At 42.9% G+C, this 27,403-nt stretch overlaps 2 protein-coding genes across 2 annotated transcripts; both read right to left on the reverse strand.

Annotated features, from left to right (window-relative positions):
• Window positions 1-9,319: 9,319 nt before the first annotated feature.
• Window positions 9,320-19,841, reverse strand: LOC124273184 (anti-sigma-I factor RsgI6-like). The gene is made up of 13 exons (XM_046708401.1): window positions 19,650-19,841; window positions 18,442-18,587; window positions 18,096-18,188; window positions 17,669-17,825; window positions 16,977-17,019; window positions 15,538-15,693; window positions 15,020-15,075; window positions 14,079-14,216; window positions 13,371-13,545; window positions 13,083-13,187; window positions 12,217-12,432; window positions 10,080-10,293; window positions 9,320-9,523 (listed from the first exon to the last, which is right to left on the reverse strand). Exons 1-13 carry the CDS (start codon window positions 19,829-19,831, stop codon window positions 9,486-9,488), a joined length of 1,719 nt encoding a protein of 572 aa, XP_046564357.1. The 5' UTR covers window positions 19,832-19,841; the 3' UTR covers window positions 9,320-9,485.
• A 2,923-nt stretch (window positions 19,842-22,764) lies between these two features.
• On the reverse strand, window positions 22,765-27,191 carry LOC124273185 (anti-sigma-I factor RsgI6-like). The gene is made up of 7 exons (XM_046708402.1): window positions 27,131-27,191; window positions 26,225-26,396; window positions 25,414-25,517; window positions 24,995-25,116; window positions 23,812-23,905; window positions 23,017-23,230; window positions 22,765-22,876 (listed from the first exon to the last, which is right to left on the reverse strand). The coding sequence occupies exons 3-7, from the start codon at window positions 25,444-25,446 to the stop codon at window positions 22,839-22,841; spliced, it is 501 nt and encodes a 166-aa protein (XP_046564358.1). The 5' UTR covers window positions 25,447-25,517; window positions 26,225-26,396; window positions 27,131-27,191; the 3' UTR covers window positions 22,765-22,838.
• Between the last annotated feature and the right edge of the window lie 212 nt (window positions 27,192-27,403).

The following is a 27,403-nucleotide window of genomic DNA, read 5'->3' on the forward strand; positions in this document are numbered from 1 at the left end:
TACTAGTAGACATACAGTAAGGCTTGACTTGTACTACTAGACATACAGCAAGGCTTGTTCTGTGGTACTGAACATACAGTAAGGCTTGTTCTGTATTACTGAACATGCAGTAAGGCTTGTCTTGTACTAGTACACATACAGTAAGGCTTGTTCTGTATTACTGAACATGCAGTAAGGCTTGTCTTGTACTACTAGACATTCAGTAAGGCTTGTCTTGTACTAGTAGACATACAGTAAGGCTTGTTCTGTATTACTGAACATGCAGTAAGGCTTGTCTTGTACTACTAGACATTCAGTAAGGCTTGTCTTGTACTAGTAGACATACAGTAAGACTTGTCTTGTACTACTAGACACACAGTAAGGCTTGTCTTGTACTAGTAGACATACAGTAAGGCTTGTCTTGTACTACTAGACACACAGTAAGGCTTGTCTTGTACTAGTAGACATACAGTAAGGCTTGACTTGTACTAGTAGACATTCAGTAAGGCTTGACTTGTACTACTAGACACACAATAAGGCTTGTCTTGTACTAGTAGACATACAGTAAGGCTTGTCTTGTACTAGTAGACATTCAGTAAGGCTTGTCTTGTACTAGTAGACATACAGTAAGGCTTGACTTGTACTAGTAGACATACAGTAAGGCTTGACTTGTACTAGTAGACACACAATAAGGCTTGTCTTGTACTACTAGACACACAGTAAGGCTTGTCTTGTACTAGTAGACATACAGTAAGGCTTGACTTGCACTAGTAGACATTCAGTAAGGCTTGACTTGTACGACTAGACACACAATAAGGCTTGTCTTGTACTAGTAGACATTCAGCAAGGCTTGTCTTGTACTAGTAGACATACAGTAAGGCTTGACTTGTACTACTAGACACACAATAAGGCTTGTCTTGTACTAGTAGACATTCAGTAAGGCTTGTCTTGTACTAGTAGACATACAGTAAGGCTTGTCTTGTACTAGTAGACATACAGTAAGGCTTGACTTGTACTAGTAGACATTCAGTAAGGCTTGTCTTGTACTACTAGACACACAATAAGGCTTGTCTTGTACTAGTAGACACACAGTAAGGCTTGTCTTGTACTAGTAGACATACAGTAAGGCTTGTCTTGTACTACTAGACACACAGTAAGGCTTGTCTTGTACTAGTAGACATACAGTAAGGCTTGACTTGTACTAGTAGACATTCAGTAAGGCTTGACTTGTACTACTAGACACACAGTAAGGCTTGTCTTGTACTAGTAGACATACAGTAAGGCTTGTCTTGTACTAGTAGACATTCAGTAAGGCTTGTCTTGTACTAGTAGACATACAGTAAGGCTTGACTTGTACTAGTAGACATACAGTAAGGCTTGACTTGTACTAGTAGACATTCAGTAAGTCTTGTCTTGTACTACTAGACACACAATAAGGCTTGTCTTGTACTAGTAGACACACAGTAAGGCTTGTCTTGTACTACTAGACATACAGTAAGGCTTGTCTTGTACTAGTAGACATTCAGTAAGGCTTGTCTTGTACTACTAGACACACAATAAGGCTTGTCTTGTACTAGTAGACACACAGTAAGGCTTGTCTTGTACTAGTAGACATACAGTAAGGCTTGTCTTGTACTACTAGACATACAGTAAGGCTTGTCTTGTACTAGTAGACATACAGTAAGGCTTGTCTTGTACTACTAGACATACAGTAAGGCTTGTCTTGTACTAGTAGACATACAGTAAGGCTTGTCTTGTACTAGTAGACATACAGTAAGGCTTGTCTTGTACTACTAGACATACAGTAAGGCTTGACTTGTACTACTAGACATACAGTAAGGCTTGTTCTGTGGTACTAGACATACAGTAAGGCTTGTCTTGTACTAGTAGACATTCAGTAAGGCTTGACTTGTACTACTAGACATACAGTAAGGCTTGTCTTGTACTACTAGACATACAGTAAGGCTTGACTTGTACTTCTAGACATACAGTAAGGCTTGACTTGTACTACTAGACATACAGTAAGGCTTGTCTTGTACTACTAGACATACAGTAAGGCTTGACTTGTACTACTAGACATACAGTAAGGCTTGTCTTGCACTAGTAGACATACAGTAAGGCTTGTCTTGTACTAGTAGACATTCAGTAAGGCTTGACTTGTACTACTAGACATACAGTAAGGCTTGTCTTGTACTACTAGACATACAGTAAGGCTTGACTTGTACTAGTAGACATACAGTAAGGCTTGTCTTGCACTAGTAGACATACGGTAAGGCTTTTTTGTACTAGTAGACATACAGTAAGGCTTGTCTTGCACTACTAGACATACAGTAAGGCTTGTCTTGTACTACTAGACATACAGTAAGGCTTGTTCTGTGGTACTGAACATACAGTAAGGCTTGTCTTGTACTACTAGACACACAATAAGGCTTGTCTTGCACTACTAGACACACAGTAAGGCTTGTCTTGCACTACTAGACATACAGTAAGGTTTGTTCTGTATTACTGAACATGCAGTAAGGCTTGTCTTGTACTGGTAGACAGACAGTAAGGCTTGTCTTGTACTACTAGACATACCGTAAGGCTTGTCTTGCACTAGTAGACATACAGTTAGGCTTGTCTTGTAGTAGTAGCATGCAGTAAGGCTTGTCTTGTACTAGTAGACATACAGTAAGGCTTGTCTTGTACTACTAGACACACAATAAGGCTTGTCTTGCACTACTAGACACACAGTAAGGCTTGTCTTGCACTACTAGACATACAGTAAGGCTTGTCTTGCACTACTAGACATACAGTAAGGCTTGTTCTGTATTACTGAACATGCAGTAAGGCTTGACTTGTACTACTAGACATACAGTAAGGCTTGTTCTGTATTACTGAACATACAGTAAGGCTTGTCTTGTACTACTAGACACACAATAAGGCTTGTCTTGCACTACTAGACACACAGTAAGGCTTGTCTTGCACTACTAGACATACAGTAAGGCTTGTTCTGTATTACTGAACATGCAGTAACTCTTGACTTGTACTACTAGACATACCGTAAGGCTTGTCTTGCACTAGTAGACATACAGTTAGGCTTGTCTTGTAGTAGTAGCATGCAGTAAGGCTTGTCTTGTACTAGTAGACATACAGTAAGGCGTGTCTTGTACTACTAGACATACAGTAAGGCTTGTCTTGTACTAGTAGACATACAGTAAGGCTTGGCCTGTGCTACTAGACATACAGTAAGGCTTGGCTTGTGCTACTAGACATACAGTAAGGCTCGTCCTGTGCTTCTAGACATACAGTAAGGCTTGTCCTGTGCTACTAGACATACAGTAAGGCTTGTCTTGTAATAGTAAACCTTCGGTAAGGCTTGTCTTGTACTACTAGACATACAGTAAGGCTTGTCTTGTACTAGTAGACATACGGTAAGGCTTGTCTTGTACTAGTAGACATACAGTAAGGCTTGTCTTGTACTACTAGACATACAGTAAGGCTTGTCTTGTACTACTAGACATACAGTAAGGCTTGTCTTGTACTAGTAGACATACGGTAAGGCTTGTCTTGTACTAGTAGACACACAGTAAGGCTTGTCTTGTACAAGTAGACATACAGTAAGGCTTGTCTTGTACTACTAGACATACAGTAAGGCTTGTCTTGTACTAGTAGACATACAGTAAGGCTTGTCTTGTACTACTAGACATTCAGTAAGGCTTGTCTAGTACTACTAGACACTGACTCACTGACTCACACTGACGGCTATCTTGTACTAGTAGACATACAGTAAGGCTTGTCTTGTACTAGTACATATACAGTAAGGCTTGTCCTGTGCTACAAGACATACAGTAAGGCTTGTCCTGTGCTACTAGACATACAGTAAGGCTTGTCTTGTACTACTAGACACACAGTAAGGCTTGTCCTGTGCTACTACACATACAGTAAAGCTTCTCCTGTTCTGCTAAAAGAGACATAAAGGGGTACGGTAACACAAGGGTTGTCTAGTATTGCCATACCGGGTGTATAATCCAGAGTCTCATCCATGTCACATGTTTCGTTGCGGGTGCTGTGCCCTGGAGTGGCCCGTCTTCCAGGCCCCACCTCAAACAGGCTCTGAAAATGTAATATACATATTTATCAGTAGAAGCTGTGATCAGATGTCACTTATCTGTATACCCACTATGGTACATGTTGAATTTGGTAGATATACACTACATATAGCTTCACAAAGTAGATGCCTTAAATTCTGCTTAAAAAGTTTAGACTCGTATGAAAACGTGTACCGAAAATAGCATAATATATGCTCCTACACTTAGACAATGTAGGTTAGATAACATGGGCTTCACACATTCGGAACCTTATATTCTCCTACGGTTGTGGCATTGTCTGGTTGGGCTTGATACAAATGAAAGGGTTTGTATGTTATGTAAATGAGGTATAGGGACTGAAATCTACTTTGTCTTTACACGCCCTACTCTTGATAACTTTAGATTCTGTATATACCAAAAAAAGTACTTAAGTAAACCTCCAGAAATTGCATTCTCTTCTGTTTTGGACCTCTAGAAATGATACCGATATGTTATACCTGTCATTCTACCATATGACTTCAGTAAATACTGGATTGTGATTTGTTAATTTAAGTCATTCAGATTTTCTTCTCCACCTCCTCTTCCTCCTCCTCCTCCTCCTGCATACCCACGTTATTACAGCGCCTTAAACGATCGGTCATCCCTTGACCCAAATTGAGCTCGTTGTCAAGATGAGCCAAAAACATGAAAGTTCACCCAGTTTCTACTGTAGTGACTACAAGAACAAGTGGCAGTCTGTAGCCAAGTTAGTCTTTCGTTCGCCAAAGTGAAAACGAGGTTGGGAACAGCGCAAGGGGTGTTATTGTATTTGATGCAGGTTAATCCAGATACTGATAATGTGCTCCATTATTATTCTTGAGGAATGTTTGTCAGGATCTTGAAAATGAGTCTTAACGTCATACGACAATAGCTAAAATGAGTCTTAACGTCATACGACAATAGCTATGGGCACTAGAAAACGAGTCATGTTTTGCTACATTTGCTTCTCTGAATAAACTACTGTGGTTCATTCTTTTTGGCGTTTAGATCTGCCATTTAACTATTCCTTGATGTTCAGTTTATGCAGATAGGGAGTTAAATTGAGGTTGGGATAAGTACCTTTGCTCTGGTCATGTTTAGGGCTGCGCAATATAACCGGTTTACTGGTATTTACCGGTTCAGACATGAAAACGATACGTATTGCGATACGCTGATCAAAAACCGGTATTTTGACTTGCATTCGGAAAACTTCGTAACACTCGGAAATCTTCGGAAATGTCCTTGTTTCATTTGTGCCAAATATTATTTACATTTCTATTTTGTCATGATTAAAGATTGTTGTTATAGCTTAATCATGCATAGTTTTTTTGTTGTGTTTTTGCTCTAAAAGTCCAGCTTTAACGCGATTATAAGTCGTTTTTCGATTAAAAATTCTTCTTGCAATATATTGCAATACAATTTGTAATATCACATTGATTAAGTGATAGTTTTTATGGGTCACAATGTTTAAAGTTTTGAGTTTGGGTTTTGGTTCGCATCTCGCATCATATATGTTCAATGGCAATGGTAGTTTTAGCGGTACGCCTTTTTATAGCACTTCAGAGTTGCCTCCCTTGACTGCTTTTTTTTGTTTTGACTTCCGGTCGTATGTTCGAGAAAATCCTGCATCGTTTTGAGGGGAAAATGCATTATAAAATGACCTTTATAGTACCCATACAAATAATCTTTTGTGAAATAAAGACATCACTAAAAACACAATTATTTCGTAAATTTCTAACGTTTCTTCACCCAATCTGATTTTCCGTTGGTGTCAAACAAACACATCATGTTATAACATTTCTTGGGAAATCTTGATGCAGGCATATTCAAGAGCTTTACCCAGTATTTGATAACTTTTATCTGTGCTTCTAGATAAAGAGGGAAGCGACAGCATTCACCACAGATCATCACATTTGGGGTATTTGATTTAACTCCTAAACGTTTTTACATGCATACAAGTAAAACTTGTCCAATACTTTCAAACGAGAAAAACAACAAATTTATGCCTCATATAACAGAATTGGTTTGTTTCAAATATTTTGAAAAATGTTTTGAAATTTACATTACCCAATTTCTTTATATTCCTGTAAATGCCCATAAAAACCTTTCGTCCCTGGCAACACTATTTGCCTGCTGATATCATGATAAGGCATCGGCAAAATGGACACCTAGATGTGTATACCCTTCAACAACATCTAAGTATTCTCAGTTGTACAAACTCTTTTCTGATTTGGACAATTTACCGCCATTCTTAAAGACTTAAGAACTTTTGTTTTATTTGTATTTATATTAAGCTTAAATCCAAGGAAATGGCTTCCCAACACGGTAATGTGTGTTTGCAGACCCTTCACGGTACTGATGGCATCATCAGCAAACAATAACAAAAATACCGTAACAATATCCGGATGCTCACGATAAGCATCTCTACAATTCATTTGTATACAGCCTTGGGGCACGCCGATATTGCAATCAAATGTTGATGACATGACACCATTATTACGCAAACATGCTTTCACTTTGTTAGATAGATTGCATAATAGTTGTCCAATTTTGCTACTCAAGCCGTCCTCACTCACTCACCCCCACCCACCCACCCCATCTCTCACTCACTCACTCACTCACTCACCTGGGACCAGCTGGACATGTCGCTGTGTAACCAACGGGGGCTAAAGACAAGACCCCTGGAGGAGGAGACGTGACCATGGTGGGAATACCTGCTGGTGTGTATGTGGAGATGACAATCCTGAGACTGGGGTTCGAACCCGACCGAACGACAACAAGAATGCATGTAGCAGGCGCCCATACAATCCATGAGCGAAGGCGACTCCGTCACCCCGAGGACATCGTGGGGAAGATAGACGTTTTTGAAGGTGACCTCACTTATATCGAAACACAGGGATACGTCGTCGGTGTATACGTGAGAGAAGTCCAACATCAACAACAGCAGCAGCAGCAGTAACGGCATAAACACCATGATAGTGCCAGTTAGTGCACGACTGGAAAAAACGCCTGACACACTTACTACCTCACGCCGAGCTGTCTCCCGGTCTCAGGAGCACACGTTGGGGATGTCTAGTTGTTTTATGGTGTCAATACTTCAGGTTCATAGGCATTCTCATCGTAATGGAAAGATAAATAATTGTTTTAATGAGGACGAATGAAACGTTATCCTACGTAAAAAATCAATTAAGATTACAAAATGTTACAGTATCATGAATGTTTAAAAGATGGGCATTCTTCAGGCATCAGTCAACGATGATGCATACAGTGTAAAACCAAACGGAGTACACTGTCCTCAAAGATGGGTGTGACGCCCAACATGCCAATCATTGCATATCCCGCCCTCGAAGATAGGTGTAACGTCTCAGATAGGTGTGACGTCTCATCAGATAGGTGTAACGTCCCAGATAGGTGTGACGTCTCATCAGCTAGGTGTAACGTCTCAGATAGGTGTGACGTCTCATCAGCTAGGTGTAACGTCTCAGATAGGTGTGACGTCTCTTCAGATAGGTGTAACGTCTCAGATAGGTGTGACGTCCAACATGTGAGTTATTCCGCGGCCGCGACCGTTGGAGTAAGTAAGTTTAGTTTTACGCCGCCGTTAGCAATATTCCAACAATATCAACTCGGGGGGACACCACAAATGGGCTTCACACATTGTACTGATGTTGGAATCGAACCCGGGTCTTCGGCGTGAGGAGCAAACGCTTTAACCACTAGGCTATCCCACCATCCCAATGCAGTTGAAAAACGGAGGTAAAAGTCCGGCGTTGTAAAGAATGTGCAGCGCAAAAATAACGACATCTCAGCTTATCAACTTATCAATGTTTCATCACAACAACATTACGGTCAAAACCCGTTCCTGTCAAGAGGGGTGGGGTTACCTCACTTGCAATGAGAGACCCGGATGGGACCACCATTTTGTGCTGATACACACAGAGGACGTGCATTGAAAACGCCAGATGACTGAAAACATGCTGCAGGATGTTTTTCCCCAAAATCAACCGAAGAGGGGTTCAACTGAGTTCAACTCAGGCTGCTTCTGGCCTTGTCCGATGCGGCGGTTTTTGTCAACAACGGCCATGACAGTCCAGTAATGTCATGTCGTCTCACGAAGACTGTTACAAGACGTGCAACGTGTGGGCAGCCATTATTCTGCGACAACGTTTCGTCTTTGCATTTTAATAAAAGAGTAGTGAATGAGTGAGTTTAGTTTTACGCCGCACTCAGCAATATTCCAGCTATATGGCGGCGGTCTGTAAATAACCATGTCTGGACCGGACAATCCAGTGATCAACAGCGTGAGCATCGATCTGCGCAATTGGGAACCGATGACATGTGTCAACCAAGTCAGCGAGAGTCTGACCACCCGATCCCGTTAGTCGCCTCTTCCGACAAGCATGGGTTACTGAAGATCAATATTCTAACCCGGACCTTCACGGCTTTAAGAGTAGGATATGATATCGAGCAATGTCGAATCGGTAGCACACACACTCCAAACAGCCATTAATAATAAGTTGTGTTGTGTTGTCCCATACCATTACACTTCCATCCTCAAACTCACGACGTTCTCCTGGACGCCTGTGTCAACCCTTGAATGGCCATCAGCTGCCCGGATGTAACCTGGACTCACATGAAACAGAATACATGAAGCGTTTGTCCGTGACATCCGGCCCTGCCACTAAATACCCCCAACCCAGGACTTGTCGAAGCTATCAGTGTGGCCCTTTGGTATCGATTCCAAAGATACAACAATAAAACATGGTTGTCTCATTGGCACATGGATGGCTGATGCGTGGCAAAGAATGAGTGTTTCCGCGCCTGGAAAACGTCTCCAAGATGTTTCTGACATCACTATGTCTGTGACTGTGCTTCCATGGCCTTTTAAATCTCCAGACCTCAACCCCATCCAGCATTTGTGGAATGACCTCTACCGACGCGTCCCAAACGGTAAGTTAATTGTCGCAGGCATTGCAAGAGGAATGGTTCAGAATTCAATGACCTATTCAGTTATAGGGGCTCATGGCGGCCACAACAGGTATTGAAAACAACAAGCAACTAGAAACGCCATCTCTTATTGATCTTTTTAAAGCTGTTCATGTTCACAGACATTTGATCTTTTATACTGAGAAATGTGGTTGCAACGTATCCTGAATTACATGTGTTATCTCACTTAGGACATAGCAGATTAAATGTTTGAAAATATACCGATGCGTTTTGGGCGAGTATATATCGAAGGACACATTATTCAGTTTCTGATTGAATATATTTTTATTAAACAGTATACAAAGCACAGCTATTATTTTCCGTCAGTAGAGGCAAACGATCGGGACATCAGACCACGTTCCGACACAACTTGTTTAATCCAGTAGTTGACGTCACTGACGTTGCTCTGTGGGTGGTGAGGCGACTGTAACGTCACCCCACCAGGACGTGGTCCACCACGAGTTGAGAACCTGTTGCAAACATTCATGTATTGAGAATAGAACCTCAGTATGTGCATCCTGATCATATTAGGGATATCTAATGGTTCACAACAAGCAAGTTCATATTCCAAACAAAGCACGTGTACTGTACAACACATATTTCCTGCTCGCTGTTGGACACGAGCTGTAGGACAGTGTCAATATTGCGTTTCATCAAACATTACGTGAACAATGTCAATATTGGGCTTTATCACAAATTACGTAAACAATCTGTATGACGTCATCAGGGACATTGCGCTGTCAGTTACACAAAGTATGTCTGGTCATTGTTACACGTGTGTTGATAAAGGATTTATATCTTGGCTTTCTAGATTTGCAACACGCCATTCTTTACGTTACGGTTAAAACATCAAACAAACCGATACGTCCACACAAGACGGTGTAGTGTGAGTATTATATAGATGTACGCCGCTTTGGCCATTAGTTTATCCGACACCAGATGGATCAACAGAATATACCCGTGGAACCTAACCAGGAACCGCATGCGAAGTGAACTCTAACTTTAGTGACCCTCGTGAGCACGCACCTGTTCCGCTGAGAGATACAGTGAGGTCCACCCCCGCCTGTCCCAGAGTGAAGTCCTCCTCCCGGATAACCTTCCCATGATGCTTCACTCTCAGTTTGTACTCTCCCTTGAAGGCCCGTATGTTCACGTCCTGGTCACGTGATATCGGGAGGGTCTGGTTGGTTCTCCAGTCTCCCCACACTAACTGGCGAACTATCTTGCCCGCAGCGTTCGGCTGTAGATATATGTTATATCTTAAGGCAACGATGACAACTTCTAGTATGTTGCACTAGCGACCTATCGATAACTTCTTTGAGTGGCATTTTAGAAGTTGGGAAATACAATATAGAACAAACTTTATGGATAACAACTTCTTTTTATTCGTGAGTGCTACGTTTCGATACAGATTCTTGTACCGTTGTCAAGCATAAAGGCAAGGGGGAAGTATATATATATACTGAATGTAACAATGTAACAAAGAAAACAACATATTTAACATAATTGGCTAGGCAGTAAACTGTTGAAGCCAGAGAGTAGACAAAGGACAGGCGTGGAAGCCAATGATGTACAAATAATAATGAGATGTTTATACAGCAGAGTTTATACAGTAAATTGGGCTTGGTGGATGAGTGCATCATGGGCGGATGGAATGAAGTATCCTTGGTCTCGGTTGATGGTGGGCTTTTGGCGTTTGATGTGGATGGCTCCGGTGAGCTTGCGTTTAGTGAAGTCTGTTTGTTTGTTAGCGAGAATGGTGATGTCAGACCACTCTATTTGATGATTGGGGCTTGCTTTGATGTGGTCGGAAATGGCTGATTTGCTGTCGGAATTGGTAACAGAGGTCTGATGTTCTTTCACTTGGGTGTTGATGGGTCGGGACGTTTCACCTATGTAGTAGCTCTGCCCACAATCACAGTTTATTTTGTAGATGTCACAAGTAGCACCCGGTGGGAAGGTTGACTACCTCCGGCACCAGATCTGCAATATTCTTTACAAGGCCCACCACAGAAGTCCAATATCACACCATCAGAGAAACAAGCCATCAAACAATTGAGACAAGACCCGGACATCGTCATCGCCCCAGCTGACAAGGGTAAGGCCACCGTTGTTCTAGACAAGGACCATTTCCACACCATGGTACACAACCTGCTAGATGACACCGCCACGTACAAGAAAATCAAGAAGGATCCTACTGCCATGCTGAATCGTCAGCACACGTCCATCCTAAAAGTCCTGCCCGATAAATTTGAACTCTCTACAGACCTGTATCACAAACTATCAGTATCCCATCCTCAGCCGACCTATGCTCGAGCAACTGTCAAGATCCATAAGAATCCTGTGAAAACCCGTCTACTAGTCTGCTCCCGTGATACGGTGTTTTACAATACTGACCAGCACCTTACCCAAGTACTCTCTCCTTCAGGTAAATATGCCACCTCCTTCATCAACGATTCAACAGACTTCTGTTATGTTGTTTTCTTTGTTACATTGTCACCTTCAGTATATATATACTTCCCCCTTCTTCATGTTCCCTTTATGCTTGACAACGGTACAAGAATCTGTATCGAAACGTCGCACTCACAAATAAAAAGAAGTTGTTATCCATAAGTTTTGTTCTATATTGTACGACCTATCGATGTTCAATCGTAATACATCTTATCGATGTAGAAACGTCGCTAAATGTTCCAAACCAGAAATTAATATCTATTAAGTTGGACGTTTTTTGTTTGATTTTCCCACCACTGTCCAACTTGTAGAATGTCAAGAGAGTGTACTATCATTTCTTCTGTAATAATTGTATGAAGTGTAACCGTTTCCTAAGTATGGAAAATGTTTACATATGACCTTCACCTTCAGATAATAAAACACTTCATGGTTTGTCCAGTTTAGGTCTTATGATCAAAACGTCTGGGAATAGTGCGGGTAATGATATCAAGCTATCAAGAGGCTGGTTTGAAATATTAATCTGGTAAAGCAATTAAAATAGCGAAGTATCCATAACTCTGTTTTAAAAATGTCGTTATATCTAATGACCTCCTGGGAGGACACTTGAGGAAACCCATCTGGAAGTTATCAGCTCTTCTTACTGCCCTCATAGACAGTCCCGAGATCCATCGTTCTCGTGTTACAGATAAGGGTTCTCCTAGATCGACGTTACCGTGACGTCTGGCCCCGAGGTGAGACTGGCGTTGGGCTTCTTGATTCCTCTGTCCCAGAAGTGCCACTGTGTGATCCCTTCCACTGCGGGGTGACTGAAGTACAGGCGGTACAGGGACTCATACATCCGGGCCTTCTTCACCACATCCGGCTGGTTGACGTTCAGGGCGGCGATCATGATTGGCAGACCCACCTTGGCCACTTGATCCAGCCGGAACTGTAGAAAAGACCTTCAACACTTTGCAAGCCACAATGATAATTTAGCCAGTGACACTCTCCCAGTAGATAGTCTTCACTGAATGGCAAAAGTTGGGGATCCTGAATGCTCTGGGGTATATGCTATGATATGAGTGTGTGCTGGGTCCTCCCTATAACCATATCCCCGGAAATATTCACGTTCCCTAACTTTGTTCGTTCATGAAAGAAGAATTCACAAACTGTAACTGTCGCCACTGTCACATCACAACTACGACGACATGTTGAGACACCATTTGACACAACGGTTACATCACGACTATCACATTACGCCATCAGTGACAGAGCGGCACATACTCACATATTTACGCAGACTCACATGTTTACACTGATACATATCATCACTTTCACTCACATCCTTACACTGGTTCACATTCGTATACAGGCTCTTCATATGAACGCACATACGTATAGACTCACGTACCTACACTGACACCCCATGGTACCTACTAATCTACCTTCAGTTGGTGGCGATGTTTTGCCCATTTTTATGTTGGAATGCCATAAATGACTCACACTGACTCACACAGACACACACAGACTCACACTGATTCACACCGACACACACTGACACAATGACACACACTGACTCACACTGACTCACTGACTCACACTGACGGCTGCCAAGTCCATGTCCTCCTCGAAGTGACTCTGTATCCCCACGCCATACACTGGCACGCCAGCGGCCAGGAAGGTCTTGGCTTGGTCGACGTAGGACTGGAACATGAGACGTCACTGTAGCTGCAGCAAGTCTACGTGTCACGTGACTTCAGGATTGCCATGGCCGTATAAACAATATATGACAGTATCTTAGTTTCAAACATAAGTCGGTAACAATTCTTGCTATGAAAACACGGTTCAGACACACCCAGTAGCAGAGGACATGGAGATTATTCCTACCAGTGTGTAGTGGTGGGTCTTGCTCACGATGCCGAAGTCGTTGAGGAAAAGTTTTGTGTTGGGGTCGGCAGCGTGAGCCTTTTGGAACATCCACATGGTGATGTTTGGATCCTGCAGATGCTGCTCGTAGAAGTCGTTGTGTTGGTTTTCGTTGTTCACGTCCCAGTGCAGGACTCTGAAAAACACATGTGAAGCTGACACGAGTCGCGCCACAACCTAACCCAAACAGTTAGGTCAACTGGTGCTTTAGCCGGGGTATATCGGTCATAACATTAGGCTGTATAGTTGGAGGTAATCTGAATCGTGTCCCGCCACATACACCTGAAAGATAACATTGGTCTTAGCATCGACTTCGTTTGGAAAACCTTTTTCAGGGTAAGTGTAGAGGTGGACGTATGCCGATCGATAATGAGATACCAATACAGACACAAGCTGTTCCCCTGCAGACAGTGCCACTGGAAGAAAATATAATCTTTAAAATAATTGAAAGGGTGTACATTTTAACATTATAAAGGTCATATGTACAGCAAGTGTTGGTCCAAGTAAAGGCCAAACATTTTCAGGTTAGTAGGGGTACACGTGTTTCTCACTATTTGTAGTGATGTTGCATGTATGTTACGTACATAACGTCAAATCTTTCAGGTTCTTACATACAAAGAAAGTGTGGATGTTCTTCAATGTCATTGGCTCAAGTACGACCTCGTTTACCTCCCCTTGAATCCTCCAATCACTTCCTGGGTTCGCCTCTCCATGATAGCCCGGATGTCGGCGGCTGACTTGTCTTTCAACCAGGTGGGAATATGTTTGGGGTTGTCCCAGAACAGATTATGCCCCTCTATCTTCTTCCTAGCAACATCCAGCATTTTGTCAACAGCCAACCATATCCCAGCTTCGTTGTTCTTAATGCATGGGAAGTCAAAACGTGCACCTGCGTGGATCATGTGATCTGTCGTGGACAGTCACTGAGAAACTGAACTGATACTATGGATACGGCTCTAACAGGTACTAATACTACACCTATGGCTCTAACAGGTACTTATACTACACCTATGGCTCTAACAGGTATTGATACTACACCTATGGCTGTAACAGGTACTCATACTACACCTATGACTCTAACAGGTACTCATACTACACCTATGGCTCTAACGGGTATTGATACTACAGCTATGGCTCTAGCAGGTACTGATACCACAGCTTTGGCTCTAACAGGTACTGATACTACAGCTATGACTCCTAAATGTACTGATACCACAGCTATGGCTCTAACAGGTACTGATGCAAAAGATATGGCTCTAGCAGGTACTGATACTACTCCTATGGCTCTAACAGGTACTGATACTACAGCTATTACTCTAACAGGTACTGATACCACAGCTATTACTCTAACAGGTACTGAAACTATAGCTATCGCTTTTACGGATGCTGATACTACATCTATGGCTTCTAAATGTGCTGTTACTACAGCTATGGCTCTAATAGGTACTGATACTACAGATATAGATCCTGCAGGTACTGATACTACAGCTATGGCTCTAACGGATGCTGATACTACAACTATGGCTCCTAAATGTACTGATATTACCCCTATGGCTCCTAAACCTTCTGACTCTACAGCTATATATGGCTCTTACAGGTATTCATACTACCCATGTGCTAGAAGAATGTCCACCGTCTTGTTCACTTTGCTGTAATCAGGCTGACCCTTAAAAAAACAAGATCATTTTGAAAAAAGTATCTGACCACACCAACAGTAAGTGGGATCTCAGGGTGACTGAATACATTCACTAGTGAGACCTAAACAACCTGGTAGCGTTATACAGTGGTCAGAGACACGATCAGTGAGCCCATCTTACAGTGTGGGAGTTACGACATCATAATACAGCCACACCGTTTGGGAGCATAGGTCAGGTGAGTGAAGTTCAAAGGGGGCGGATATGCAAGGTACATATTCGGTTAGGGTGGAGAGGAAAACAATGCACCGGGAACGAATCCCCATCCTGACACCGGCAAATATCCACCCGTTTCCCGTCGAACTAGTATCGTCGTTATTTCAGCGACACCTGATGTCGGTATTGTAACAACAAACAGAACCTTCGAGTATTCGAGTCTAACCATGAGACTTGTTCTGTTCAGGAGTGTGTAAGTGGAGGAAGAAACATCTCACCTCCCGCTTCTCGGACTGATGCCACTGGAAGCCGTCGGGGACCGCCCACTCGAAGTTGTTGTAGAAGTAGTCGCGGTAGGCAGTCAGATTCGGGTCCAGGAACAGATTGGAATCCACAGCTGATCCGGTTATAAACTCACTGTATGTCTGAACCAGCTGGTGGAGAAGCAGACAGTCATCACTTGACGCATACAAACGGGCGTCTACCTTCATCTTTTCACCAACTAGTCAATCGGTCACCAATCACCAATATTGTCACACCTTGCCCGTTCGCTCGTCACGCCGAAGACTCGGGTTCGATTCCCCACATGGGTACAATGTGTGAAGCCAATTAACAGGGGTGGAAATAACTATAAAATTGCTAGTGTACTCCTGTACAGTGGCACATGTAAAGTCACTTGCCCTGATAATGTTTCCACTATACCGACTGTTTTCTTGTTGATTTTTTAAATAAACAACATAATTAACATTGGAAAGTCAACTGGACACCGGTACAGTGTGATATACAAATTTGCTTGCCCGACAGAAAAAACCACTTGACTCGGACGTCGGGCAATGGGTTATGTCCACCCCTGTCAGTTTCTGGTGTTCCCCGCCGTGATATTGCTAGAAAATGGCTAAAAGGGGCGTAAAACTACACTAAACTCACTCACTCACACATAGCCTCCTTCCTAACCACCCTCACTCTTGTCCTTCTCTCAAGCTGTTCTCAAAATGATGTAAGTCCCTACAAAACTTTAAAATGTCTTTACTGTCCTATCAAATCGTTCCTACTTCTGTAATATGTTCCACGGAAACACCCAACGTGTGTCCCATCTGCCAGGGCTGAGTCCTTACCACAGAAATGAATTTCACTTTATTTCCTTAACCTCATCAAATATTCCCCTCTTTCTTATAAAAGTGCCCATCCCCTATTTATCATCCAAACCATCTCTGTCTGTTCATTCCCACCCGTGCCTGTACCCATGCCGCCATCTTTGAAAAGCCTACGTGGTCGAGTAGATAGAGCACCATGGTGCGGAAAGTCGGAGGTTCAATCCCGACCGTGTGATACCAGTGACAGACCATCGTTGGGATTGTGTACTGGGGTTTGGCATCACGGTACTACAACGTGACTGGTTGGCTGGGATCAAAATGGGATATCAGTCTTAAACTGGTGTGATCCCCAGGGAGCTGAGATTGATACGATGTGCCATTTGAGATTAACATCCAATGATATTGGGAAAGACAAAGCGCCTTTGAGCAGCTGAGCTGGATATTGGCGCTGTACAAATATTAGCATAACAGCATACTAATAAACTGTGGCATTAAATTACTAGTCTAACGCAGTTAATCCACATCCACCCACACTAGCACAAGTAACCACAATAAAACGGAAGTCTCATGTGTAAAACTGAAACAGGACTCTCGGAGCAACTGAAGAACTGTAAAAAGGTTACCTCCACTTCGAGCTGATCAGCAGACAGCCCATGTTTGTCCAACCTTGTAAGGAAAGAATGGATTTGTAATATTGTTGTAAGGCATTGCATTGCGTACTGCAAAGTGTATAGCTCTGTTTGGTAGAGTGTGTATAGCATTGTTTGGTAAAGTTTGGCATACTGTGTGTAGCAACTATTTGGTTTACTGTATATGGCATTGTTTGGTATAGTTGAGCATAGTACTGTTTTAGTACAATGTAGGGGTGGGTATTGCAGAGAATTTTCATATTCCGATATATTGCGGTGCGGAAGCATATATTGCGATATGTATTGAAATATATTGCAAGGATTATTTTCTTTAGCAAAAACTACTTATAATCGAGTTAATGCTTGATTATAAAGCAAAACCACAACAAAATATCACTATGATTGATTAACCTTCTATAAAAACTTTCAATCATGACAAAATAAAAATGTAAGTAACATTTGGCACTAATGAAACAGATAAAAGAACAATTAAAAAAACGGAAATATCCGAAGATTTTCCAGTGTTACGAAGTTTTCCGAATGCATGTCAAAATACCGGTTTTCTATCAGCGTATCGCAATACGTATCGTTTTCATGTCTGAACCGGTAAATACCGGTAAACCGGTTATATTGCGCAGCCCTAGTACACTGCGTATAACACATAAGCAATTCAATCACTCACTCACCTGACTGTGACATTTGCTTTCCTGATCTTCTCAATCCTGTCGTCTGCTTCCGACCGGAAGTTAGTGAGTTGTGGAACTTCCGTCAAGATGGCTGTATCCATGAGAAAGTCCACCTGAGGTGGTTCCACGTCGATTGTTATCTCTGCACTCTTTGTATCTACAAGAACATGGTTGTTTCTACAGACCTGGGGTATGATGACCAATAATTGGCCATCAACCTCGGTAATGAACACAACATACCTTTCACTTCACAACCTGGCTTTTTTGTCATCACTCTCAGTCACACACCACCTGAATCACTCACTCACTCACTCACACCCCGCCTCCATCACTCACTCACACCCCACCTCCATCACTCACTCACTCAATTACACCCAACTTCCATCACTCACTCACTCAGTCGCCAATCAAGGGTTGTGCCACTCACCTGTAGGTACCAGGTAATCCCCACCTATGGCGTGCCATCCCGTGTGCAGCTGAACGTACGGGGACCTACTCACGATGTCATTTGTACGGTGACCTGGATATAAAATGCAGAAAGAAACAGAGTAAGTGATGGTTGAAGACATGACGAGATTAGCTCAGGAAGCTCAGCCAATCAGCTTTTCAACCAGAACTCACACTTTAGAAAAATAACAATTACGTTTTTGACCCAAGGAAGATATTCCATGGTCTTAATATACGCGTACATACATTCCCATCCTGTGTGAACAATATGTAATCAAATATATAATATATTATATGCATGTCATATGGTGGTCATGTGGCCTTACCTTGTGCGTCAGTGCGTGAGACCTTGATATCCATACCATGGTAAAGGTACCCCGGGTGGGTGTTGAGCAGCTTCACATACACCCTGAAGAAGTAGCGCTTCCCAGGCGTCACAGGCGCCAGCAGGTAGGGGCCTTTGGACTTGGACCTGACAAATACGGACCTTGTTATAAACCACGCTACACAGTGGTATTCACACTTACATATCTCCATCCTATTCTATCTTACATATCTGTGTGGTAGTTATAGTCTGTTTGCGGTGAAAACATACCGATGAATATCACTTTTAGCAAAAACGGAAATCAAATAAAGTGAAATTAAGATTGCGAATCCTCATAATTTTACCTTGCCAATTGAGCATTTAATTTTAGAATTTTATTCCACTTAGGATAAAAGTTGTTTAACAAACGATCATAGATTCAAATCGATATTACTGGTTTGTATTACAATGGGGTAAGCGCAGTAGTTGGAACAGTGAAACAAATGCACGTGTTGTACCTGAAGAGCGTTAACTTAGAACAACCCTTGTCGTTCTCGGTGTTTCATTTGATATGCATACCCCCTTGTAATACAAACCAATAATAGCGATGTGAAACTATAATCGTTTGTTCAACAACTTTTTAAAGTGGAATGAAATTCTGAGATTCAAATGTTCAATTGGCAAGGTAAAATCATGAGAATTCGCAGTCTTAATTTCATTTTATTTGTTTTACTTTTTGATTTAAAGTGAAATTCATCAGGTGACCTGTGAGATATCATGACGCCATGTTGACCTTTGAGATACCATGAGGCTATGCTGACCTGTGAGATACCATGACGCTATGTTGACATGTGAGATACTAAACCTCTTTCATACCTGTGTGATACTAAACCTCTTCATACCTGTGAGATATCATGACGATATGTTGACCTGTGAGATACCATGACGCTATACTGACCTCTGTGATACTAAACCTCTTTCATACCTGTGTGATACTAAACCTCTTCATACCTGTGAGATATCATGACGCTATGTTGACCTGTGAGATACCATGACGCTATGCTGACCTCTGTGATACTAAACCTCTTTCATACCTGTGTGATACTAAACCTCTTCATACCTGTGAGATACCATGACGCTATGTTGACCTGTGAGATGCCATGGCGCTATGTTGACCTGTGAGATACCATGACACTATGTTGACATGTGTGATACTAAACCCCTTCATACCTGTGAGATACCATGACGCTATGTTGACCTGTGTGGCTGTCCGACGACGCTGTAAGTTGACACTGGTGACATTTCCAAATATGGGAAAAGGAAGAGCTCTCAAAATCTGCATTCTGCAACAAATTAGTTTCGCAATGTGCCCCGCACATGAACAGCAGTAAAACACACGCGAACTGCAGCATGTCTCTCTACCACCATGTAAAGCAAGATAACATACTTGTGTGAGTCTGTCAATACATGACCCCATGTCGCACCTGTCTGACTTCCCATCTCCCGATATCGGGATATATGAAACTAGGTTGCCCAACCCACACACTAGCAATCTTTCATTACAAAAACTGGTCTTTCAGGTGACAACTTAGTCTGTCTCACAGTCCCTGAACCACATTAATTTCCCTACTGCCAAGCCCTCTCTGCTGTGCTAAAGCCCTAAATAAAGCAAGTCTAGATTTCCTCAGAATCTCTGGTCTCCCTAGGGCTCCTTTTCAATATAAATGGGCTTGTTTGTTACTATCAAAATTAAATATATTCAGAGACTAAGCCTTAGTCTAGTGACAACTTATACGGCCAGTGCGCTGCTGTCACCAACCATCCAACATATCAAACATACATATTTGATGAATGAACTATTACAAAAGTATCACATTCAATACAAAAGTGTCACAACTATGGATGTTCTATATCTTTAGTTATATAACAGTGTAACGGGGACATCTTACTGAGATTTGCATTAGTCGTTGAACGTCAGGTGACCATAGATTCTGTTAGATGATTGGCCAAAGCGCCTTCCTGTCCATCACGCCATTTACCGTGAAAATTCAAATTCATGAATTTTCGCTTGAATCCGCCTCCATTTCAAGACAATCCAGGATACGACGAGCCATACTCCTATGCAAACGTCCAAGGTCAGCTCGCTGAATTCCATCACATTCTTCCTGCAGCGAATCGCCAAGTTCGTTCAGAGTGGTCCGTGGTTGTTGACGGTGACATACCCGCCGTTCAAGGATACCCAGACATGTTGGCTAGGTGACAAGTTTAAACTAAGTGCTGGCGATGGTAAGGTGGTTATGCTCTCCTATAGGAGGTACTCAGTAAACTACTACGAGCCCTGTGTGTGCCCTTCCGTTGTCAGTCGGAAAAACACAAAATGATCACGTGTGACTCCAGGATACTGTCGCGGTAGTACTGCCCCTTGACACTTCCGTCAATAACATGTACAGGTGTACTACCCGTCACATTGTTCCCATTTCACACCATTAGTGAGATCCTATAAACCAGCGTTCTGGAGACACGTCAACACAAGTCTACAAACTGAAGACACAGTCAGTATCTTGTATAACCACCGCCCACCTGGATGACGTTTTGAACTCTCGTCCTCATTGAGTGCACAAGATGCTGAATCCGATGTTGGGGCAACCTGTTTGCAAAGTTTGCTCAAATTCATAAATATTCTTGAATGGCGGATCTCTCTGACGAACCTTGTGCCCCAGAATGTCCCAAACATGCTCGATAGGATTCAAACCTGGGCTTCTGGCTGGCCTTAGACGGGTGGTAATGGTTTCTTGACTGCGCAAGGTGGCCATGAAGATTGGGCTTGTTGATAGGGGATGATTGTCGAAATGAGCCACTACATGCCTCCTCAAGACTTCCTCTTGGTATCATTGTCCATTCAGATTTCCTCTTACTGTGACCAGCTGAAGTCTGCAGTCATACGACACACAGTCCCATCCCATCAAGGATCTTCTTGCAGGATGTTCCTCTGCCCATATGTCATGTTCCTCTGCGCATGTCATGTTTCTCTGTGACCACACGCGCGTCCTTCCGTCAGTCACAAACAGCAACAACCAGCTCTCGTCTGAAAAATGGATCTTCCTCCAAGAAGTCAGGTTCCACTGATGCGGGTCATGGCACCACCGTAATCTTGCATCCATGTAGGCACGTGTCAACAAAGGTTGTCGGACAGGTCTCCTGGCCTTATACCCTGCTGTTTTCAGTCGATTTCTAACAGGTTTCTGACAGAGTTGCTGATGTGGAAGTCATTAAAGTTTTAACATTGGACTTGGTTCAAAGGGAAAGAATCGCTGAACAAATCTAACTGGGGCTGCGTCTTGTCTAGCTGATCTTGTGTGGTCTGCCTGAACGATGCAGATCCTTTACATCCTTTGTTTTGGTGATATTTCCTCATTAATCGACTGATTATTGAAGGGGTGGTGACCTAAATGCCTGGCAATTTGTTTCATGGAAAACCCGGCATTAACCATACCTATAACTTGCCACCGTTTTGTTTTAACACAAAGTGGTTTAAGACAATAAGTATGCGTTTTAGCTCAGTTTTCTAACAAGGGTAAATGAAACTGTATTTTCACGACACGAGGGGTGCAAGTGTTTCATATGCTCCAAACTTGTTACCTGCACCACGTGTTTCATGATATATTATTACGAATTTCTATTTCATTGTATTTGACTATTTCTGTTCTGTGTAAACTCTTTTTGATTTGTTGTGATTGCTTCATCACAGATCAGGTGTGTGTCAGAGTCGTCTCATGTGAACACAAGTCAACCCGACAAAAGGAACAGGCAGCAGCACACGATATCCGAAAGCGTCATACAAATTCACCATGACAAAAAACAACACACCAAAACACCACACTCACTCCAAACACCACACACACCCCAAACACCACACACACCACACATACACCAAACACCTCACACCCCAAACAACACACACCCCAAACAACACACCCCAAACAACACATACGCCCCAAACACACACCCCAAACAACACACACACCCCAAACAGCACACACACCCAAAACAACACACACACCACGCACACACCACACATACCCCAAACACCAAACACACCAAAACCCCAAATACCACACACACACAAACTCCACACACACACACACCAAGCAACACACACACACACACACACACACACACACACCATACACACACACATACCAAACACCACACACACCAAACACCACACACACAACACCACACACTCCAAACACACACAGCAGCAGCATGAGTGGAGGAGGTGTGCAGTCCACCAAGCAATATGCTCTCTGTGGAGTTTACGTTTCTTTGTGTTAAAAGATACAACTTCTGTAGATGTATTTATTCAGGGAATTCGAGTCAGTAGAGCGTGTGATGATAAAAGGACACCCGTGTCGGTGTTCACCCGATTATAACCTGGGACACCTGGGGTTGTGTTCCTGAAACACACAAAACGGTGGTGCGTGGATAAACGTTTCTGTTAACATAAATCGCAAAAAAAGAAAGTTACTGTCACTACATGGATGCGTTGGAAAAGCATTAACACAAATCGAAGATAGAGAGTGACGAGGTAGCTTACCTGTTCCGCTGAGAGACACAGTGAGGTCCACCCCCGCCTGTCCCAGAGTGAAGTCCTCCTCCCGGATAACCGTCCCATGATGCTTCACTCTCAGCTTGTACACTCCCTTGAAGGCCCGTGCGTTAATGTCTTGGTCACGTGATATCGGGAGGGTCTGGTTGGTCCTCCAGTCACCCCACACCAGCTGGCGAACTATCTTGCCCGCAGCGTTCGGCTGTGAACGTGAAAATGACCATCTGTTTTCGATGAACACATACGAAGCCGATACTTATTTCTTAATTATTTAATATTCAAGGTGATCAAGGGAAGCGATATGTCTTGTTCCGACTTACATGGAATGTTCCTTTCTATATACTCATGAAGTATATATGTTTACTTACTGATGTTTTATGCCGTTTGATAATGTTTGATTGTGTGAGCACAGTCATTTTCCTTTCGATCGGGTCACTGTAAGTTGGTGTTCATACGTCAACATAAGTCAAACACTTACTCTTACAATACACGCAATGTAACATTCTCCTTTCACATAAACCATTCCTTGAGTTTGGAGGACTCGGACTCAGCTGACCACTTAATGATCCACCCTATCCCACGCCTTGGCCTACACAGCGAGGTGATCTACTAAACTCTGACCTTGGCCTACACCGCCAGGTGACATACTAAGCTCTGACCATGACCTATACCGCCAGGTGACCTACTATGTTCTGACCTTGACCTACACCGCCAGGTGACCTTCTAAGCTCCGACCTTGACTTACACAGCCAAGTGACCTACTAAGCTCCGACCTTGACCTACAGTGATATTTGGTCCGTCCGCCAGCACTGCCTGTGGCCTCCAGGTCCTTCCGCTCCAGAAATGCCACTGCACGACTCCTTCGACGGCGGGATGACTGCAGAAGAGTATTATGTGGTTGGCAAACAGCTATAACAAACTGTCAACAGCGTTCTGTATCCATGTCACAAATGGTCCACGTTTCCACAGAATCTGATCAAACAATATGGTGTAATGTCGGAATTCAACATTCTTCCACCCAAATTGAAATAATTCCCTAACGAAACATTATTTACACTACCAGGTGAAATGCATGATATGAAACATGTCGAGGTCCTATATGGGAGACCACACATGTCAGTATACAGGTCCCACCTGTAGTACAGACGGTAGAGATCCCTACATGGGAAGATCACACATGTCGGTATACATCCCACCTGTAGGATGGTAGAGACGGTAGAGATCCTACATGTAGGGAAGATCACATATGTCAGTATATACACGTCCCACCTGTAGTACAGACGGTAGAGATCCTACATGGGAGACCACACATGTCAGTATACACGTCCCACCTGTAGTACAGACGGTAGAGATCCTACATGGGAGATCACACATGTCAGTATACACGTCCCACCTGTAGTACAGACGGTAGAGATCCTACATGGGAAGATCACACATGTCAGTATACACGTCCCACCTGTTGTACAGACGGTAGAGATCCTACATGGGAAGATCACACATGTCTGTATACACGTCCCACCTGTAGTACAGACGGTAGAGATCCTACATGGGAGATCACACATGTCAGTATACACGTCCCACCTGTAGTACAGACGGTAGAGATCCTATATGGGAGACCACACATGTCAGTATACACGTCCCACCTGTAGTACAGACGGTAGAGATCCTACATGGGAGACCACACATGTCAGTATACAGGTCCCACCTGTAGTACAGACGGTAGAGATCCTACATGGGAAGATCACACCTGTCGGTATACACGTCCCACCTGTAGTCCCACCTGTACAGACGGTAGAGATCCTACATGGGAAGACCACACATGTCAGTATACACGTCCCACCTGTAGTACAGACGGTAGAGATCTTACATGGGAAGACCACACATGTCAGTATACACGTCCCACCTGTAGTACAGACGGTAGAGATCCTACATGGGAAGATCACACATGTCAGTATACACGTCCCACCTGTAGTACAGACGGTAGAGATCCTCGTAGATGCGTGCCTTCTCCTGCTCGTCCGCTGTGTCCACATCCAGCTCTGTGATCATGATGGGTAGGCCTGCTTTGGCAACTTGGTCCAGACGGAACTGTAGACATACAGACACAGGTATACTAAGACATAAACTGATTGAACAAACTCAGCCTTGCTTGTAACGTTTCTTTCAATACCTCCCGTGTTGGTGATAATACATTTTCCAGTAGGCTAGAAATTGACAGGGTCATATTCACCAGCAAGTTCCTGTGCCTGTTGCGTGTCCCAAACTACAGTTAGTGCCACGTCGTGGACATCCCCTACCTTTACCAAGTCTCATGGCCAGTTGTTGTTGAGAAGGACTGACCTTGACGAAATATATTATTGTTTGTGAATATATTGAAATATTGACCTTGACGGCAGCGATGTCGACTGGGGGCCTCATGTGACTCTGTATCCCAACACCACCAACAGGTACTCGGACTTCCGAAACGTCGTGGCCTGATCCAGATATGCCTGCATACACAGATTAGCGAGGATTTTACGCAAATTCCACGTTGACGAGTCTACATACATGCAAATGGTTTGTTCCTAAATCTCCATACAGCGTCGCAATCCAGACGTTTGCTAGAGCTTTGATTGAGATATTTCAAGAATATAATAATTGCAAGATATTACACAGACATACCCAACAAGTTTGAAATACCACATAAATAGATAGGACTATTCCGGAATTTAACAAGTTTTCCGTAGTGACATGTGCTTCACACAAAACACAATAATTGTCATAAAGATTATTTAATCTTACGCAAAGTAATTCGGAACTATTCTTAACCTATTTTGAAGGGAAAATATTACTTACGAAATTGTGGGGGGCCTTTTTACTACATAATTCGTCAACGCCAACGCCGGAGCTGAAGTTGGCCATACCTTCCGACTGGTCAGTTACTACTTCTAGTTCTCCCGCTTTGTTGCGCTGTCCTACACTACACTTACGCGGCAGAGCCCAATCTACACACTTTTGAAACCCGGATCAATCAGGACGGACAACAACAAAATTAAACCTGAGCTGAGAAGCTTGCTTAAAATTGAAAGTTATCTTACAATGGGTAGTCTCATACATGCTTGTCCCGAGTAAAGATGCCAACACACATTTGACTGGTACAGAAAGCTCGTACATCAAACACGGAAAAAAACTTTCACTGTCCATCCTCAATACTAACGAATGTGTCATAATGGCTGTTGACGATGTTGTAGTCGTTGAGGAAGAGTTTAACAGCTGGGTCTGCTTTATGTGTCTCTCTGAACATCCACATGGTGATGTTGGGGTCTTTGAGTTTCTGTTCGTAGAAGTCGCCATGAAGATTCTCGTTGTTCACGTCCCAGTGTTGGAGTCTAGGGACACAGACATCCATGCATACAATTACGAAAATGTACGAATTGGTATGTAAGAATATGCGTGTGTGTGTGCGTGTGCGTTTGTTAGTCCGAGTTACAGTTGCTTCAGTGCTTGTCCATTCCTAACGTCATACACATGTAACTCTATAAGGCTAACGTCACACGTGCACCTATACATGGCTAACGTTACACACATTTAGCATTTCTATATGGCTAACGTTATATACATGTAGCTATACGGATAACGTTACACACATGTCGCTCTATATGGCTAATGTCATACACACATGTAGCTCTATATGGCTAACTTTACACACATGTAGCTCTATATGGCTAACGTCAGACACATGTAGCTCTATATGGATAACTTTACACACATGTAGCTCTATAGGGCTAACGTAACACATGTAGCTCTATATGACTAACGTCATACACATGTAGGTCTATATGGCTAACGTCATACACATGTAGGTCTATATGGCTAACTTTACACACATGTAGCTCTATATGACTAACGTTAAACACATGTAGCTGTACATGGCTAACATCGTATATATGTAGCATTAAATGGCAAACGTTTCAGGCATGTAGCTATGTTCTGAGCAGTGGTGAGTTGTCACACAAAGAACAACTGAGTGACACAGAGAACACAGATATAGGAGTACAGAAAGCGGACAAACTGACAACAATGAACACACACAAGAGGTACGGGATACAGCCAAACAACTTACTTCCCCTTCAGTCCCCTACAACCCCCTGGATTCATTGTGTCGCCATGAGAGACTTGAGCTCCGCTGCAGGTTTATTGTACTCGCCATTTGGGAACAGCTTTCTTTACGTCCCAAAATATGTTGTGACCTTTCACCTTCTTTCTGAAACACGGTCCCAATGTACAATGACGTATAAATGTTTAACATGGATAAAAATGGTGTGTTTTGAAGGTTCATAGCAGCCAAAAGTACCACTTTTCTTCACACAATGTCCCGTAAACCATATACCCGCAG

Source organism: Haliotis rubra, unplaced genomic scaffold (genome assembly GCF_003918875.1).
Source record: "Haliotis rubra isolate DU_JTF1 unplaced genomic scaffold, ASM391887v1 Scf1778, whole genome shotgun sequence".
Taxonomy (NCBI): domain Eukaryota; kingdom Metazoa; phylum Mollusca; class Gastropoda; order Lepetellida; family Haliotidae; genus Haliotis; species Haliotis rubra.